General features: G+C 37.7%; 1 protein-coding gene across 2 annotated transcripts in view; it reads left to right on the top strand.

The window, feature by feature from the left end:
* Positions 1 to 20046, top strand: part of SLC10A7 (solute carrier family 10 member 7) — a 137881-nt gene that overhangs the window by 92196 nt on the left and 25639 nt on the right. The window contains exons 7-8 of one of the 2 annotated variants that reach the window (XM_021549314.2): positions 9428 to 9511; positions 19737 to 19902. In XM_021549314.2, the coding sequence (XP_021404989.2) occupies positions 9428 to 9511; positions 19737 to 19902 (250 nt within the window). Of the gene's footprint in view, positions 1 to 9427; positions 9512 to 19736; positions 19903 to 20046 lie in introns of those variants that run through there. The other variant, XM_077783012.1, reaches the window with a different exon arrangement.

Raw genomic sequence — 20046 nt, 5'->3', positions numbered from 1 at the left:
ATGGGTGTTTTCTGCAGAAACTGACTTGTTAAGGAAAGATTTGTGTGTCTTTTCAAGTAAGATAAAGTTCTTTTCTTTGGTGTCTTTATAGGCAGATAACAAGATATTCTGCCCCATAAATTGCCCCATAAATCCCTCTTCTCAGAAGAAGCGGTAAAACTTCATGTGTGCAAGAACAGGAAGGCAAATCATGACTGTTCTTCCTGCCAGCTCTGTAAAGATTTGTATGAGAAGTGTGTAAAATTCTCATTAATTGTTGGGTGGTTTGTAACATGACTTGGACTTGTTCTTCTTGAGGATGATACACACATGAATTGCTTTGTCATCAGAGTGATAAACTAGTCTGAGGACAAGGGGAGTTACAAGAACTGTGGGTTTTTGTCACAGAGCCCAAAACTTGAGGACTTCTCTTGTGCTATGTAAATATTTAAAACTTCTTGAGGTCTTTGTTGAGGGTTTCACAGATGAAGAGCAGTATTTTGGTCAGCCCAGCAGCACACCTTTCAGTTTATCCAATCATAGATATTTAGGACAGCTGAATGTGCAGAACCCGAGTTCCCAAGTCCTGTGATAGTCTCTGGTTTGGATTGCTGAATCCTTTTTTTTTCTTGTGAACCCCCTCTAGTTTTCCTCTGAGTTTCCTTGATGTATCTGGCCTGGTGAACACATAGTGGACTCAAGCACACAATTCACATGTTTCTGTATGCTTGCTTATAACCTGCAGCTTCATCATTTCATGTGGTACTGTGGAGTTACTGTGGAATGAGAAACAAGGACTAGAAGAGTCCTGGTTTTCTTCTCTGAACCATTCAGCAGTTTAGTCATGCAACTTAGCCTTAATGCTTAATTAATACAGGGTGGAATTTTCAAGTTTCAAAATAAAACTTCATTTTACCTCTACAATAACTGAGCTGAGCTGCTGAATGCTATTCATAGACCTTTCAAGTCAATGTCATCAATGAATTTTAATTCCTGAATCTGGTACTCATGAGCATTAACTCTTCCACCGAGTTGTGCTATGATAGTCTGAATGCTCTTTTTCATTAATGTTCATATTTGTTGTTCTCCCCATGTACAATGCATAAAACACCTTTAGTGCTGCCAGAAATAAAATTCATTGTTGTCTATTAGCTTGTTTTTGTTATATAGCTTAACCGGAGGTAGCAGTTATTGTTTATATTTTGCCCTGTGTGCACCAGAAAATATAATGTTCTGAGCTGCCTTTTTGTTAATAATTGCCCAGTAATGTAAATATAAATTGTCTAAACAACATTGATAAAGGCATGTTGAAGCTATAATAAATAATGCGTTTAATACAAGTAATTTATCATCTTAAGTGAATGGTGTTGAAGAGGAAGTCAGTTACATTTCTGCAAAGTATATTTCTGCTATGAAACTTCTAGTGTAAAGCTTACACAATATTAACATTCTAAGACGTTCAGATTAATTTAATGAAGCCTTAAATACTGTGCCTGTAATTACTGCACTGTATGAGGATGCTTAGCTGAACTTTATAAAGAATATCTGACTTTGTCACAGATACCTCTGATTAATGTTTTGCCCAATAAGAAGCTATTGAATCTTTCTTCCCAGATATGTTAATCAGCAATATCATCATCCTCATGTTAACCCTTGTTATTAACAGTTAATATGGCATATTCCCAGCAAAGATGTTACAAATGGCCAATGTCCCATAAATTATATATAACTGGAGCTCATATATGTGGTAAGCAGAAAGAAAGCAAGTTAAGTCAGTTTCACGTTAGCATGAGGTTATGCTGTTTGATATTTCTTTGCAGCATTCCACAGTGCTTCATTAGCATTAGGAGGCTGTGTACCAAAGCATTCAGAGAGTGAGGCTGTCCATCTCCCTCTTGTCACTTTGCACACTTAGAGAGCAAGAGATCGATCACGACAATTTTTAAAGCAGAAAAATAAGTTTTGTTTTCTCCAATGTTAGTTATCACAGTAGCAGAAGTCTAAAGTGTGTGAATCTATGTACTTCTTTTGAAAGCCATCAGAAATATTAGTGATAAGTCAGTATTTTACATTTTTATGTACTTCATATTCTTCAGAAGCATGCCTGCAGAGCAGTTAATGTCAAATGTTAAAGACCCAATACCAAATTCATGTGAATTTTTAAAGATGCACTTGGCAAACCCTCTATATGGCTGTCAGGCATTGCTCCCCCATTAGCTCTTTTGCCAATAAAAATACTATTTGTGTGAAAACAGAATCTTTCCAAGGCTTTATCAGCTTGCTCCTGTTATTGATTTCTGAAGTTTTATTTTTATGTTGGTGTTGTAGTGGTGATGTCATAAGTACTAGAAAATTGCACTGCTGAAATAATTCAGGAGTAGACAAGTGAAGGAAATTTGGTGCAAGTAGTGCAGAGAAAAGTGAAATAAATGAAGTGAGTGAAATTAGAAGTTGATTTAAATGCTGAAGAGCTTTCACTTGTATTCACAATCTTTAAATTAAAATATGGTTCCAAAAGTTGCTGATACTTCTCAGATTTTTTACCAAGTCTACTCCAATCCAATTAATTCAGATAAATTTGTTTATTGAAAGGACCTGTCAGTACTTTTTTGTTTTTTAAACAGAACTTCTACACACTATGCCTTGTTTTTCTTCTCAAGCACTTGGTAAATGAGAGTTGATACCAGTCAAATGAATCGTTAAATATGCAAATATCTTAGTAGCTGGAAAGCCTTGGAAGCTGATAAAGAAGTTGCAGCTAATGGATTTCACTGGTATGTGACAAAAGGCTGATTACAGTGGGGAGGGGAAGGGAGGGGGAACAGCAGAGTGTATTAGCTATTAACAAATCAACTCATTCATGTGGAAGATTTAAAGTGCATCATTATTTCTACCTGGTTATTTACCTCACTGTTTCCTTTCTTCTTTAATCACTGGGAAAATAAAATTCTCTGATCTGATCCAAACTCTTCACAATTAACTAGAACTTTTCAATGACTGCTGTAAAATATTTACTTAATCATTTTATTACTTTTTTTCACATGCACCTTTGTTATTCAAATTGGAACAAGTAAGAGAGAATAATAGGGACCCTCCTTGTTCCTGACTCACACACAAAATACTGTTGGTTTTTCTAGGTGCTTTCTACATGTTATGGTCCTTGAGATTTTCATCTAAGTAAAACTAGGAGAGCCTTTCAAATGCAGAACCTGCTTCAACATGGGCAGAAGTTAAGCACACATCTTTAATAGGATCATAGAATCAGGCTACTAGGAGAATCCCATCCTGACTCATCCAATCCATCTCTTTTCCATGCTGTGCAATTCATCTCAGAACTGAACATGATCCAACTAAAAATTAGGATTTTTGCTCTCCTTCCACCCTTGCAGTACTAGAAACTTGTGTCTCTGATAAACAGAAAACTAATTTCCATTAAGTACTAGCTAAGGATGTGTAATCCATTTGTCTTTGTTGCCAGTGTTATACATTTGAATAGCACTTCTCTGAAATTTATCACCCTGACTCTGACTTCCTCTTTGCCAGCCTCCAGTCAGCTAGGCTAAACAAGCCATGCATTTCTAATCTCTAAATTCATAAAACAAATCCCTTAATCTGAGGTGGTTTGTGCACCTGCTCCAGTTTTAATTCCTTCTTCAGCCCAGGTAATACAAATCCTGCACAGCTGTGCCATTTGCTTCACCAAGGGCTTATCCAGGCCTTGTGCAACATCTCCAGTATCCCGTCTTGACTGATTTATTTCTTCTGGTACATCACAGTTTTCTTTTTCATGGATAAATAATATTCATGGTTCTTAACTCCCTGTATTGACTAATCTATGCCTTTCCAGCTAGTCAGGCCCTTGTTTGCAGCAGAATTTTTTGGGTGCTAGTCCTTAAGTCCCTGCTCTCCAAGGGTATTACTCTAATTCCCATTTAGGTGTTTCTGGTTTGTAAACTTGATCTTGTTTCTGTACATTAACCCTCCAGATCATTGCACCACAGTTAAGTGGAAGAGTAGCTCTGGTGTATTTCAGATGAAGACTATCTATGGGTTTTTTTACTGCTCTATAAATGGCTTTAAAATCCACAGGTGTGTTTGGATTGGCTTGGTATTTAATGTGTCATAGGGGAGCCCAAAGGGGATTAGTCATCTGTGATCACTTTAGCAATGGAAACCCGAAATAGTCAGTCTCATAGCCCAAGCCAGGAAATAAAAAAAAAAAAGGCAAGATTTTCAGCTTTTGTTTTTCCATACTTCTGAATGTGAAACTTTGATTTTTAATTTTTTTTTTTTTTGACAACAGGAGGGTGTATGTAGACAGATATATAATTTTTCATTTGTGCCAAATCAACTCCCACAGCCATACAAGCTGTGTGGCTAAGCATATATAAATATATAAGCATATACAGAATATGCAAGAATTTGCAAAATATACCTAGTTATTTATCAGAACTGGGGGATTTAAGTTTCATTTTTAAGAATAATAAAGATCTCTTTGTTAAAATACATGACTGCCAAAGCATCACATGCCATCTCTTTCTGAGGCAAGAGACAATTTGCAGGTTTTGACAAGTGTGATTAAAACCTTTATTTTTAAATTTAAACATGTCCTATAGAAACTCCAGTCTCAGCGATATGCCTCCCCTTCACTTCCAACCATTCCAGGTGGATTATTTTGGTACCAGTCAATGGCTCTTGGTCAGTGGCTGGTTGCTGGCATCCCTTGCACGGTTTCTGTGCCTTACGGAGCTGTCGGAATGCTGTGCGTGTGGCTGCCTGTAGGCAGGGGGGTGGGAAGGAGACCCCAGTGACCTGTCAGCCCTGCTTAGATGTTATGTGGGAATGACCTCTTTCGACCTCCTGCCTGCAATCTGGAGCTGGGCACTGTGGAACTCACAGGAGCACATCAGCGCTCTTCCAACTACTCCCTGCTTCTCAGAGCCTCAGCATCGTTGCTGCCCATGGTGGTTCCCATCACAGCATTTCCATTTCTGGGTTACTGAGGGAGATGGGCTTCTTTTTCTGCTCTACTGTAACATGCTGCAACGACTCGGTCAGGGTAAGGGCTCTGGAAGGAGTCCAAAGCAAGGGAGGGTTTTGTTCAGCTGGTAACTCTTGTTCTTTGCCCTTCATCACTAAACTGGATGCCATCCACATCTTTTCCAAAAGTGCATTGCTTTCCGTGGCCTTTCTGTAATGGGCTGGCCATCCCCAACAAGAGATGTAAAGGGACTGGGGCATGGGGTGTTCCAGACAGGCCTCTGAGGCAGCTGGATATGGGCTGGGTGAGGGGAACCAGAAGTGGTGACAATACAGCATTGAGTGTAAAATTTAAAGGGGGTGTCAGAGTAGCCATGCCTTTCCACCAGAATGTAGAAAACAAAAGCTTAAAATTTAATATCTTGTGTAAAAGAGCAGCCCATAGTGACCCTCCCCATCAGTTCTGCCCTCTTTTCACCCCTTCCTCCTCTATGCTCAACAACTGGTGAGGCTGAAGCTGGTTGATGGTGTGTAAAGAGCACAAAGACAACCTGAGGAAGCATTAATTGCAGGAGAGCACTGGGAGAGTAAAAGCTGTTCCCGAAGGACAGCCTGCTCCAAAGTGGATGCAATGTGTGTGGCACATGTGTCACTGGGCTGTAATTTGGTGGGACTGAGATGATGTGTTTCTTCTGAGTCCATGGCAGTGTAGGCATGGGAATACCCACTGTGATACCTGCCTGATCAGCCAGAAAGATGAGAATAGAGTGTCTGGCTTGTGGAGACAGTCTAGGCTGGGAGATGGAATTGTCTTGTTTTTTATGCAAGGATGTTTGGGTTTTGCTCTTTGTTTTTTTACCATATCCAGTTAAATATAGCCTTTTAATTAAGGATAAGCCAGTGTTTCTACCACAAACTCATAAAGAAACCCACTAAATTATTTGTTGGGTTTTTATAAAACAGGCAGTCTCTTGAGAAGAAAGGTCTAGGACTAAATAAGCAAGTATGCTGCAGGTCAGGTTTTAAGTACTGCATGGTGACAGAATTGTTTGGGAAGGTTTGCCTAGAATTATCATTCTGCTGTCTGAGTTACTCTGCTGAAATCACTCAGATTATTTAAGTAAAAAGTGTCTTTCCCTAATCAAGAATTTTCAGGGTCTTTTCTTGAATAGTGAGTCCATTAAAGCAGAGCTGCCTTATTACTAAACCCTTAACTGAAATGCTGTTATCCAGAGTGGTGTGTAACAATCTTTTCTCAATAACAAACTTTTAAAAATGTTCCTAAATAAGCATGGACAATATGGTGACATGAAATTTATGATTCCTTTTTCATTAAGTGGTGCATTTCATCTTCCATACATCATTCCAATCAGGTAGGGGTGGTGTTTTTTCAGCTATAAGTCAGTAGTTTGATTTTATGATGTTTTTATGCCAGTTCTTACAGTATATCTGCCATTGAAGAATAGTTCATTTTTAGGCATAAAGATAATTATAACAAGGAGGGCAGCCAAAGATAATCAGCCATTTTAATATAATACTAGTTTCTGTGCAATGCATATCTAGGTAGTTAGTTCTCACACAATACTTTCATGACAGCTAATGGAGCACAGACCTTAGCTGTGATCCAACTAAAACCTGAGTGAAATCCTGTTTATTCATTCAGACAGAATATTTGCATTCTGTAAGTGTGTAGGAATGTTTGATTGACATTATATCAAGGTTTTTGTTTCCTCAGTGCTCACTTCTCTTTCTCAAAACAAGTGTGGCAAACATATCCAAAAGATATGTTCAAAGGAACTCTGGAGCTCAGGCAATCTCTGAGAGTCCATGGGACACTTAGAGTTGTGAGCCTGGTGAGTTTTCATGCTACAGATGTTGAGAAAGCCCTGGTCAAAGTATGCTGCCATTAGCTTTGGGGTCTGTAGTATTTTTGATTCTTTGTGGTTAGCCACTATGTGTTCAGAGTCTGGGTTAAAATGTCCTTATTTTCTGCGTAATTGAGAAGTTTGTGCCTTCTCTTCAGCCTATATCTTAAATTCTGTTTCTTTCTCAGGAAACAGATTTAAGGCTAAGGTAATACAAAAATTGGTAAACATAATCTAACAGATAGATTTTGATAAAAACAGCCCACTGAAATTATTGTCAAACTATACAGAAGGGAACCAAAGTTTGGAAGTCTGTTTAAAGAAGTAATATCAGTACCTTTAATTCAGTTTGTAATTATCTAAAAAACACAACACAACAAATACCAAAAGCTCCACATCCAAAGCAGAACATATCCTTATATACAAAGTGCTTAAAAATTCCCAACAGTTTGAAGACACTACGTTTGAAGTAATATTTAAAAAGCTGGCAAGACTATGCCTTTTTCAGCAATGTGTTATGCTGTTGAATAGTTTTTCTTCCCTGACTTAGAAACTGATTATGCATCCACTGAGCATAAAACTTAAAAGTAGTGAGCAAAGTCCAATCAACGTTTTATAGAAAAGCACAGGAGTCACTGCCAAAGCGTTGTAGTTCTGTGAAGCTGTGCAAGTGTCCTGACTTGCTTAGATTGACTCCTCTGTGGCCCAGGCAGACTTTAAAGTTTAAAAATCTTCACTTTCACTTGAAAAAGCTTCCTGGAATACACAGTAAGTAATGCTTTTAGCTTCCCAGTACATAACAATGAGTCCAAATATAATTTGAAAAACTAAGAACCTTTTAAAACGTCAGAAGCTCCTTACAAGAATTAAAACAACAAGGAGATGATGAGTGGGATGATGGAGGTCTGTGCTCTCTGTAGGGAAACACTCAGAGCACCCTGTGTCCCTTGGAAATGTGGCTGCACTGCCAGACTTTGGGTATTCGTGGGTGATCTGAATGCAAGCTTTTACTTCTCTCTCTTGACTCTGTGGGAAATTTAGGCTCACTTAATCCCTACCTGCAGACCAAAATTCTCAGCTGTGGTATCATCTTCAGGTCCCCTCCCATGTACCCACATCATTAAAGCTGGGGGTGATGGTGACAAGATGTAATTTATTAAGCAGTCAGACTGAGTCTTAGCTGATGTTGCCACTTCAGGTAGGACATAGGAAACAGGCAGATCCTGTGTGAGGCTCTCCACCCAGAGTGTATTCAGCAAGAGGCATATGAAATCTGAGGCCATTTGCCTGCACCAAAAGCTCAGCTTGCCCAGAGACATCCCTCACAGCTGTGTTCACCCATTTCCCAAGTGGTGCATGTACAAATGTACAGGTACAAAAAAACAGTGCAGTTGTAAATTTCTGCATAAATTAAAATACTTCACTATATAAGATTTCTGATATTTCTATTCTTCAAATTTATGAAGAATCTTATTTTATGCCAAACCTATTTGTATGGCCATATGTTGATTTTTCAAGGCAGGCTTATAGAAAGTTACTAGATTTCATGATCACCTTGTCTGTCATGCAGGTAGCTTGGAAAGGAAGGTAAGTGTGAAAAGTATAATTCAATCTGAGTATAATTTATGAGAACAATGTATGTAATAATGTTTTAGGAAATCTGCATCATTTAGATGGTGCTGAAAAGATTCTGCATTCTGTTGTCATTTTGAGGATCTTTAAAGTGAAGTGCAAAATATAAAATAGAGTGGGTCTGTGAAAACCTTAATGTTGTGTCCTTTGCCTCATCATAAGCAAGTGGTTGTCTGTGGGAACTCTGACAATGTTATTCAGTTTCAGTTTATGTTTCTCAATGTGTATTCCATTGCTGTTAGAGGTGTTAAATTACATTAAAGGAAACTTTCCAATTACTTAGCCTAAAACAAGTCCAGTTAGAATGTACAAAATACTGTATATTTTCCTAAACATTCTGAAGCAGGTTCCAAAAAATTCCTCTGACTGTATGTGTTCCTCTTTTCTAAATGCTTCTAGCATTTACAATTATTGTTAGAGAGATCACCTATTTGAAGACTATCAGTTCAATTGTCTTAACGAAAGAATAGTTCTATACTTCCAGCATATCTCTTTTTTTGACAGCATTGAAATAAAACGTGGATGTTTTCTTCACTATTTCATTATTTTCATTTATTTATTGAAGTAACTACACCGACTTCTGTTGCTTGATGTTTGTATAAATGGTAATGTAAGTCGAGCTAACTGTTTAGTTAGGAGGATTCATTCCCTGTCTCTTTAGACTATCATCCTACAAATACTTATATAATTTACTTGGCACGTATGTATAGCAGGTTTTCAATTAAATGAATATTGATGGAAATATTACCCTAGATTATAAAATAATCAAAGATTGGTTTAGTTCTGTTTTGTGTAACACCAAATGCTTTATTGCGACTTAACTATTAAACATGTGTGCAGCTACTTCCAGTGCACATAATTCATAGTTTTTATGTATAAAATAAAATGCTTATTAATGTGTGATATCTGTGTATGAAATTTGCAGATAGTAAGAAAAAGTGCAATGTTAATGGTATATCTTTATTTTGTAGCTTGGATCATCCTCCTCTGTGCCTTTTACATCCATATTCTCGCAGCTGTTTATGACTGTTGTAGTCCCTCTTATTATTGGACAGGTATGTCTTTTAAATATACATTCTTATTTAAAAAAACAAGATAAAGAGAGCTATCTTAAAGACAGACTGGCAACCTGATAAGCTGCCACATAGGAACAGCCTCAGGATAGTGAAGTCTAATATCAGGGAAAAGATGCTACAGTGCTCCCTGGAGCCACATTGATCTTTGTTGAGATTGAGCATCTGTCCCTCACTACCACAAACACGCACTGCTGCAGAGCGAGGAGGGAGCTTGTGAACATAAAGTGGGAAAAATGGCAGCCCAGGCTGTGAGAAATTCCAGCCCAATACAAATGAGCTTTGAGACTGCTACACAGCCCTTTTGTCACATGCCCTTTGCCTGGGGGTGAAAGAAGTCCTTCCTCCCTGTGTAGTATCTACTAATAATTACAGGAATAAAAAAAAAAAAATCACAAAATTAATAAACATATAAAGGCTAAGTGGTCACAAGTTAAGAAATAATAAAATTAAGGCTGCTCAAGCCATTTTGCTTATGCTTTACAATAAGGGGTTTAATTGCACACTTGCAAACTATTTTTACATTACTTCTCTATCATGTTACACTGTGTGAAAGATATTTGTGAAATGGGCAGCTATTCAACATTTAATTTTATACTCATTGTTCGTATGCTCACACAAAGCCTTATTTTTCATGGCATATGATAGAAAACTTACATTGAATGCAAAAAATGCTAATTGCATGTATAAAGTTTTCTGTGATCCTTGTCTCTGTAGTGTTTGTTTGTTCATAGATGTTAATATTAGTTATTTTATCTCCCATGTCATGGTGTGAAATCACAATAGTAAGACCAAAAGTTATCATAACTGTTGTCACTGTTCTTGGAGACTAAATCACCTCAAGACTGATTTTTACTTACTTGTAAGTATTTGTTGTTCTCGAGCATTTGGAATGCACAGAGGGAATATCAGTGGGATTTGCAGCTCATTCTAGCATGCAGCTGAACTCTGGGTTCAGCTGGAACCTTCTGAATTTTGTCAGCCTAAAGCAGACTTTGAAATGGAAGGCATGGTTAAAATACAGGCAGAGGCTGTAAAGGAGCACCCTGGAAAAGGTTAAGACTGCCTGTCATTGCCTGTGCTACATAGGACATTCAGTCTTGTATCAAACTATAATTGCACATTTCAAAATTGGCAACAAATTCCTAGTGAAGTTTCTTTTGTTTAAAAAAACACATTGAAGTCTAATAAAGGGATGAGCATGATAAGCATGACATAGTCATCAACATCAGCACCTGTGTAACCTCTTGCAACCATATAATCTAGAAAATGGACATTAATTTTGTGTCTCTGAAGACTGTGGAACTGCTCTCATACTTTGAATTAAATGCCAGAGTTTCCTTATTAATTAGGACAAATGTTTGCTGAATAACCTACCTCTGTATTGTGTTCTTACCTCATCAAAATTAAGTGTCCACCAAAAGCAGACAAGCAAAAGTACTTGAATCCTCTTCTGAAAGGCCCAAACACTGGAAGCTGTTAGTTGGAAACCTTAGGTGGACATTTCTAGGGAACAAATGCATGACAGCAGATTTAGCAACAGTGCTATAGCCATGGAGTATCAGCATCTGTGCTGCAATGTAATAAGCCCAAAGATGAGGTTCATTGCTGGACAAAGTGATGGCAAAATTTCAGAAGAACTTTAAGCTGTATGTATAATGGAATGTTACTTTGGAAATATGTTATAGGAAATTGATAAGTCAGGAAATTGGTGGAGTTGGGTGTTCTCTCAGCTGTAATAAGTGATAAGGCTGAGTATCATGAATGGAGCAGTAGGCATATGAAATAAGTGCTCTCTGTGATAATAAGGTCGAAATCAGAATTGTGATTCTGATTGAAATGGGATTTCGGAGTTCTGATAAAACTGAAAGAAAAAATAGGTAATCTTAAATCTTGTGTAACCCAGTGACAAATTAATAGTTTGGGGTTTTACAAATACGTTTCAACAAGAAATAGGATGATTCTTCTTTAAAAGTCTTTGAAGCAGTTTCTGGAAGTGAAAGGTCAGCAAAAGTAGCTCACATTCCTCTAAGCAATAAAGACTTTGTTTCTGGAGTTACTGCACTTGACTGTATCTGTTCAGAGGATGTGGAAGAGAAGAAATGCTAATGAAAGCTAAGATCAGAAATGCCAGTAGTTTACAGTGATTATCTTGATTAGGTAGAGCTGTACAAAGGTAAACCAACCTGCCCAGAGAGGAATGAATAGAAGCCATTTCTGAAGGTAGATATCTAAAAGTAATGGGCAGGAGTCAGGGAAGATAATAAGCAAGAAAAGGATTGATACCAAGAGATGCACTGATAGGTCTCCTTGCCCTTCATCAGCTCCAATTAAATGGGAAGTTTTGCCCTTTGTTCACAGACCACCACTGACTCATCACTGAAGTGTTGCCCAGCATGTGGCACAGGGACATGTTTGTGAATCACAGGTCACTCACTCTGGGGTTCCGGATGTGTTAGGGGATAATGGCCCACAATTCCTGAATGATGCCTTCTGCAATTAATTTGAGTTTGTCATTTAATGCCCACAACATCAATTCCTTACCACATGCAGCCATACTGTTCAGCAGAAAAGTCAGTGGAAGAATGCCTGGTAAGGTTACTTGGTAACAAAGAGCTTGACTGGGGGGGGAAAAACCCTCAAGCTTGAAACCTGCCTGCTTGGAGGATTGCCTCTCCTCAGCCTTCCTAACTCATCTCTGATCAACGGGGGCTTTATGCTCGAACCACATTGGTGTAAAACAGAGGAGGCTGCTTAAAGGAAGTGTTCTCCAAGGGCTTTCTTTCCTTTAAAAAAAATCTTGCCTCTGGGAAAACCTGTGTTGCCTAAATGCTCATTTCCTGAGCAGGCTGCTCAGAGCTGGATGTTTGAGCAGCCTCTGGGATATAAGCAAAGCACATAAAAAAGGTGCTTTTAGATTTGTTTTGTTTGGGTTTTTTTGTTTGCTTTATGGCAAAACATAATCAAGAGTTTGGTTGCTTGGCTGGTTTGTTAGAATTTTTGATGATGGCTGGGAGAAAGAAGTCACAATAGTGAAATTGATGCTTATTTTCTTCTCTTTTTTGAGCAGTTTTTTTAGCTTTTTAGGACTACTATTGACAGGAGTCAAACATGCTCTTCTAGCTGCTGACATTGAAATGTGTAAAGGGCTGCAGGAACGGGCTCTGCTCAGATGGTGGATCATTCTTTAGGGAAAGAAAGAACTGTTAAAGGAAGAAGAAGATACTATGTTATCAGAAAGGCACTGAGTCTCACAGATAGCAGTGATTGATAAATGGTCCCCAGTAAGAATTTCTTTATTCTTTGTCAGAGACGTGCAGGTTGTCTGATCCTAAAAAATGTTGTAGCCTGTGTCCTCAGTGTCTGCAGATGTGTTCTGCTAATTGACAGGCTGGTGTTACTCAAATCAATATTGATAGTATAATATTGCATTTGTATTTGTAGAGTAACGAATAAGACCCCTCTGACAAGAGGTCTCAAAAAGGGACGTAATCTATAGCGTTTTATAAAGATCTAATTTCCTATATGCCTTGAAGAGCTTGTTATTTGTGCATCACTCTTGTATACCTCTAAGGGGAATTTGAGAATACTTGTTATACAATAAACATGGTAATAGATATTTCATGGAAAAGATTTTTGAATCTGCTCTGGCAGCTTGAAATTCTGATTATTTTTTATCTGGGTAGCAGAGTCCTGGGTACGATTGTTGCTCTTGTGATTTTGCTACAATCATTGTTTCCCTGCCCATAGATATTGGTAATACTTTTAGCCATCAAAATGTAACGTTTTGAGAAATATCCAAGCAGTTTCTTCATGACCAGTTGTGAGATTTAGCTAGAGTCTGTTGTTTCTTCGCTTATTTTTTTCTTCTGAAGTGACAGATAACAAGAGCAGTGAAACCCACCACAATATTTTCTTTCCCCTTTTTGCAGACTTTCTCCGTTCCCCACACCTAAGTGCTTATGACAGACTTTTATTTTATGTTTTATATTAAAGAGCGATTTATGATTAATTGTTAATGAAATAGAATTTTCACTGTGCTTTCATTATATTCTACTAGTTTGAACATTTTTCAAAGCAGCACACCAAAACCTACTGTTTTCTATGAATAAATAATAAAAAGCTTGTCTGTACATTATCATTCATGCATTCTCTAGTTGCCCCATTGGTAATTTGTCTGCCAGCATAAAGTGGGCACTTCACATTAAACAGACCTTAACTAAAGGTAAAATTAGTATTATGATTCTGTGTAGTTCTTCTTCCCAAATCTATAAAATGAAACCAGTTGTACATAAATTCTCACTGAATCTAGTCACACACAAAAAAAAATCTTGATGTCCTACAAGTAAAGGATCTTAATTGCCTTCTGCATCGTTGCCCAAAATGTTCCAGAGGAGCCCTATCAGCATTTGGGAGCTGTGCTTATCAACCAACACAAGTCTAAAAGGGTGCTATGTTGCAGTACAAGTTGTAAGTGAAATTGAAACTAAAAAGCTTAGCAAGGTATTTATTTTTAAAGAATGAGAAATGGAAAGGGGAAGGTAGGTGGCAGTTGATAGGAAGTAGAAGGAACTATTTAACTAAGGTGGGAGAAATAAAAATTAACAGAACTGTTATCAAGAAAAGGGGGTAACAGTGTCAAATCTGTCTCTTCTTGTAAATGAAATCCATATTGAAGTAGTCTTAATTATCTTCAAAGTCCAGGAGAGCTGCAGAGAAGAGAGACCTGGGAGATGAAGTCTCCTAGGAGCTTGTTGCAGAGGACCAAAGAAGTGCATAAATAGCCTTTAGAGCACACTTCACTCCCTACTAACCCCTGACTTGGGCAGAGAACAGAGCCTCCTTTCCACAGAAGGCAAAATATGAGGAAAGGTATTGCTGCTGCAGGCACCCTTCACATTTTTTACCATGTTGCACCTGTTTATAAGGTTTTAAAACAACAGTTGCAAATTACCCCAAACTGTGAAACAAAATTTTGAAAATGGCCTCATGTGGCTTCTATAAACCTTGCTTTAAAGGTGTATAGGTGTCAGGAGCTACCTCTTGGGAGTAAGCTGACTGACATAATGGTGTAAAATAGCTTTTTAGGGGAGTTTGGTAAGCTGAAGGGAAAAAAGCAAGATGCTTTTAGAAAAAGATTTTTTTTTCCTTCAGATTGCAAAAATGGTTTTTTTTGCATCCTGCCTTCAAAAAACAAACATTAGATTGCACACTCTGTAGGATAAGAATAGATTTGATAATAGATCATGTCCTAGGAAAGCATGTGAACCATCACAAAATCTGAAACTTTACTGGGAAAGGTGGGAATTTATGCCTTCACATAGGTAAAATCCCTCTAAAATTATCAGGTCAGGGTCTGGCTGAGGTGGTGCAAGTTTTGCTTTATAAAAGGGTCTGTGCATTTGAACTGGCATGCAGACCTTGTATATATGGAGGCTAGTTATGCTATAGAAATCTGTGAATGGTGTCCATCTTAGCATCTTATTTCATTTATATTTTTATACAACCCAATTAATCTCTCTTCCATTCCAGGATTTGATTCTTTATACTGGTTTTTACAGCTGCTGTCATCTTAGTTGCTCTTCTTTCTTTTTGTTTCCAATTTTCTCACCTTTCATGTCTTACAGGCTCTACTGACCTAGTTCCCAATATTCCCTGCAATTGCCTTTCTTGGTTTACCATCACTATATAAGAAGATATATGGAAAAATTACAGGGCTGTTGAAAAAATCTATTCTGACTCAAAGATTTTCAAAAGAAAATTTTGTATTTTAGGCTTAATTGCATAAATCTGTTGCTATAAGTAGTAGTAATATTAATTAAGAATGAGTTAGGAATCTTACTTAGAAGATTAATTAAATAAGGTAACTGCTGCATTTAGATGTGGTGATAATCCAGCAGTTTCAGCTTGTTTACTCATGTGTTTGAACACAAGGAGAAGGTGACTTGTGTTTCTTTTATGAGATGGTAAAGTCCAGGTGTTTTTCCCAGGTATCTAGAAGAACATACCAATACACAATAAAAAGGAGCAGAAATGCAGTAAAACTACTGTAAATTCTGTTAAAGAGGAGGTCAGTCCAAAATAATTGGTAGAATTAGGAAAAATCTATTTTGTATAATGATGTAAATACCAAGAGGGATTCTTGTGTATAATGGAAACAGAAACCGTGACTTCTTGTCCATTTCCTTGGGGGTTTTTGAGTTTGGGTTTTTTTTTTTTTTTTTTTTTTTGTTTGTTTTGGTTTTTTTGGGGTTTTTTTTGGTGTTTTTTGTTTGTTTGTTTGGTTGGTTGGGGTTTTTTTTCATTGATTTAATAAACAAATAAGTTACAGATCTAGATAATTTTTAGGAGATGTACTGCATGACTAATTTCAGAAATTATTCCATTCCATATAAGGGGAGGGGGTGCTCCTTGCCCTATTTAGCTCAATGAATAATGAACATTAATGTATTACATTGTTTATTGCATTTTTTAGCTTCTGTGTCCAGCACTTGGGCAGACAGGTAGAAACAGTCTAGCTGTATTTTACTGACAGATTTCTCTGGGCATACAGTGTGACTGTTTTGAAGGTACAATTAGAGAAGAGAACTGTTTTACTGTGACACACCTTTTGCTATTTTCATGTGTGGTCTAATAACAGATGAGCACTGTTTACCTGCTTTCCTGGAATAGCAGGTCATGTTTCTCTGCCCAAGGATGTGAAGTGAAATAAGCATTAGAGCAGTGAACCGGTTTGCTTAGGAAGGTTGGTGATTAGACAAGAAGGTTATGGCAGGATACAGAGCAGTCTGTAGGAAAAATACAGTGGATATAACTATTCTGTTAGGAGAACTAAATTGAAATGGGGACACTACTGTTAACTCAAGTGTAATTACATTTCTTTGTTGTTAAAAATTAAATCCTGGGCAAGAGGAAAGTTTGAGCCTGAAACTGTGTTTTGAAACAAATTTGAGATGATGCCTTTCCAAAACCTTTGGAGGTTGCCAGGATGTAGTGTTCAGGAGGGGGTTGTCTGCTGGACACATTTATTTTCTTTTATTGTCTAACTTTTCTGTGAGTTTATCAGGCAGATTATTTATAAAACATCACCTACTATGAAGTTTTGCTTCTCTCCTGCTGTTTTCTCCACTAAACTGCAGTTTGAGGGAAGGACTCAGCTTCATGTTCTTTCATGTGCAACCTCTGGGTCAGCCTTTCCCTGCTCTTTGGGGCTGGCATTTGAATCTGCATGAAAATCTTTACAGTGCATCACTACCAGCAGCACTGCTGAGCTCAGCCTTGGCCAGGGATGGATCCATCTTGGAGCTGGCTGGCACTGGTTCCACCAGTCATAAGGGAAGCTCCTGGCAGCTTCTCCCAGAAGCCATGCCTGTCACCTGCCCCACTACCAAACCTTGCCACAAAACCCAATACATCCCCTTTTTGCTCTTTTGCATCAGTGGAATGCATCAATTTTGGATACCATTGGTTTACATTAACATTCAGAAATGACTGTGTTAGCTTTTGCTGCATTTCAGACAAATGAAGTTTTAGTATCTCAGCTCAGGCTCTGAATGGGTGTTGTCTTTCTTATATTTGTGGCATTTATCATTATTTCACTACAAATATTCACAGTTTTGGTTTTATGTAGTTCTGTGTTTACCCCAAAAAAGTTATAGAATTGGGTTAAGAATAAAAAGGCTTTCAAAGCATCCTTGTCCTGAAGCAACTCTGCCAGGCATGAATAACAAATGGATTGTTTTTCAGTCAAAGTGAATCAGCTGACATGAGCTTCTGTAGGGTTATATTTCTCCCATCAAGTTATACAAGAATTTAGGTTAACTTGAATCAGTGATTATAGGCTGAATTCACCTCTGAAATTACAGATCATGTTGAACTTTGTGAGAAGATCAAAATGTATGGGATCCTGTGTTAGAGAAGATATATTTTGTCTGTGTTTTGTGCACATTTAGCATGACACTGTGTTGATTATATGATTTCCTAAAGCCACAGTTTAGTTCTTTGGGGTCTATGTAATTTTTTAAAAAATGCAATGTGCAGTAAGAATCTGTACTGGTATTTATGGATATTGATTCACAAAAAATCCAGCCTAGACAGAGGTGGATATTTAAAGAAGTATCACTCAATTGAAGATTCTGAAGAAATACTTGCAGTTTCATTTTATACATGTTTTTTATTTCTCTTCTATGTCAGTCAAGGGTAAATATGTTTATAATGTTATTATTGTTGTGTCTGTTATAATTAGACCCTGAGCAGGCACACAGTTACAGTTTTTGGATTAAATACTTCTACTAGAAATTGTACCATGGCATAATGAACCATCACTTTTCTTTTTAAACATCTCGTTACTTTCAGTATAAATCTTCTGGAAGGACCATAAATTAATAGGTGGTCTTAAGTAGTTTTTCTTTTTCTCCAATGTGACAATTTAACGGATAATAGGATTTTTTTAAACTTCGTTAAAAAAACTGCTCACTTTAGAAGTGAAAGACTACTTTTTGCTTCTGATAATTAAAGTCCCAAATTTGCTCAGAATAGACTTATCTGAACTTCCCATTAGATGTCCTTCACATTGCTCTGTGCATGTCCTCACTTTCTTGTGTCTTTTTCATCAGTGCAGTGTCTTATTTCTACCCAGTGGCTGAAGGAGCTCCAGTGGAGGCTCTTTCAGAAGTCTGGCCTTATATTTTTTGTTATTTTCTCTCTTGAACATCTGGTAAGTGTGACATTTTAAAGTTCAGTGTTTTCACCAGGGCGTTGAGCATTCCCTTAGATATTTTTCTGCAAACTTGTTATTTTTCATCAGCAGGAAGCCCACAAGTGCTGGGAGGTGAGTGCTGATCTTCAGCCTGCTTAGCTTGGCATGAAGCCCACGTGCCAAAGTTTTAGTGTGTGTGCCCTGATGGAGTCTCATTGCTGTGGTGACTGGGATAGCTGCTCCCAGGACTTCCCTGCTGAGAGGCTTGCAAACAGTCCAGGAAAGCAGTGAGGAAAATGAGAGCAACTTGATTCCATGACTTTGGCATTTGTTGTGTGAAAGAGTCCTATGGTAGCATAGGTGATGATGCCTGATATTAATCTTGAATACCTCTTAGATTTTCTGTGTTACTAAACCAATGGTGGTCATGTTTGCTGGTGGCACCTCTAAGGGAAGGTCATGAGACACCTTTGGAGCCCTCTGGCAGAAGTGCTTCAGGATCCCAGGGTGTGATTTCCAAAAGAGTGTGGTAACAGAGAATATCAGGAGGCCTCAGGAGAAATTAGGAAAGACATTGTGATTGCTGAAAAATTAACACAAGTCACAGCTGTATGATAAAAGCTTTAAAAAGTTTTTTCAAACCATACAAAGTAAACAGAAAAACTAAAAGTGACTCCCCAGTCAGGACTAAAGTAGATGCATTGCATCTAGTGAATGAGGTTCAGTGCTATGGTATTCAGCATTTTAGAATGTTGAGGTTGCTTTAAAATTTATAGTAGTTTCTAAAAAAATCTTGAAAAACTGCTTCATATTCTGCTTCCTGAAAGTGCAAAAGTTCTGCTAAGTACAGTAGGTTTCCTTGTTTTCATGTGTTAATTCTGGTATTCTAAAAGCGTGCAAATGGCATTTGTCTTTGGATTTACAAAAACTCCAGATATTCAGAGTTTGAATTATTTAAACTCCCACAACACATGCACTTTTGCTTTTCAAGCTTGAGTTATAATTTAATTAAAAACTTCTGGTGCATCGCTAGCTATTTAAATATTAAAATGTTCCATGGATCACTTTCGATTATCTACCATCATGAAATTCCTGAAGATGTCAGATTTTTAAGATTCCCAAAGTTGCACTTGGAATTGTCTGTTGATGCAAAGGGGACTGTGATAATTACATACATCCATTAGTATCAGCAGAGGAGATAAACTTTGGGGAGGCTTAATGGGCATGTCTCAGTGACAGCTAGCAAAGAACATTTGGCATGATTAAGGATGGATTTGAATGCACTTGAAAATATACTCTCATTATGGACGCCCAGTGGAAGTTGCACTACAAATGTTAAATTCCCCAGAAGAAGAGTTGTGTGGCAGGGAAGCTTTGAAATCCACTGTGGCCGTCATCCAAATTACTCTCTTCTCTTTGTGTCTTTCCGCTGTCAGATTCACTTTGTGATGCCCAACTTGGCTCCCTGCATCTTTGAAAAGAGACAACCTGTTGGTTTCTGTGTTTCAGATTGTCCGAAGATACATCAAGGACTGGCTTGAAAGGAAGAAGCCTCCATTTGGTGCTATCAGCAGCTCTGTGCTCCTGATGATTATCTACACAACGTTCTGCGATACTTTTGCCAATCCAAATATTGACCTGGATAAATTCAGCTTGATTATAATCGTGTTCATAAGTAAGTTTAGCTCTAAAACTACTCTTTTTTTGTGTGTTTCAGGTCTATAATAAGCTACATGTAGTGGGGGAGCTGTGGGGGTACTGGCATGGTGTTAGAGCTTCTAAAGCATCTAGTAAACCAGATTGCCAAACTTCTTAGGAG

The sequence above is a fragment of the Lonchura striata genome, chromosome 4 (genome assembly GCF_046129695.1).
Source record: "Lonchura striata isolate bLonStr1 chromosome 4, bLonStr1.mat, whole genome shotgun sequence".
NCBI classification, from domain to species: domain Eukaryota; kingdom Metazoa; phylum Chordata; class Aves; order Passeriformes; family Estrildidae; genus Lonchura; species Lonchura striata.
The sequence above is the reverse complement of the archived record's forward strand: the minus strand, read 5'-3'. Positions and strand labels throughout refer to the sequence as shown.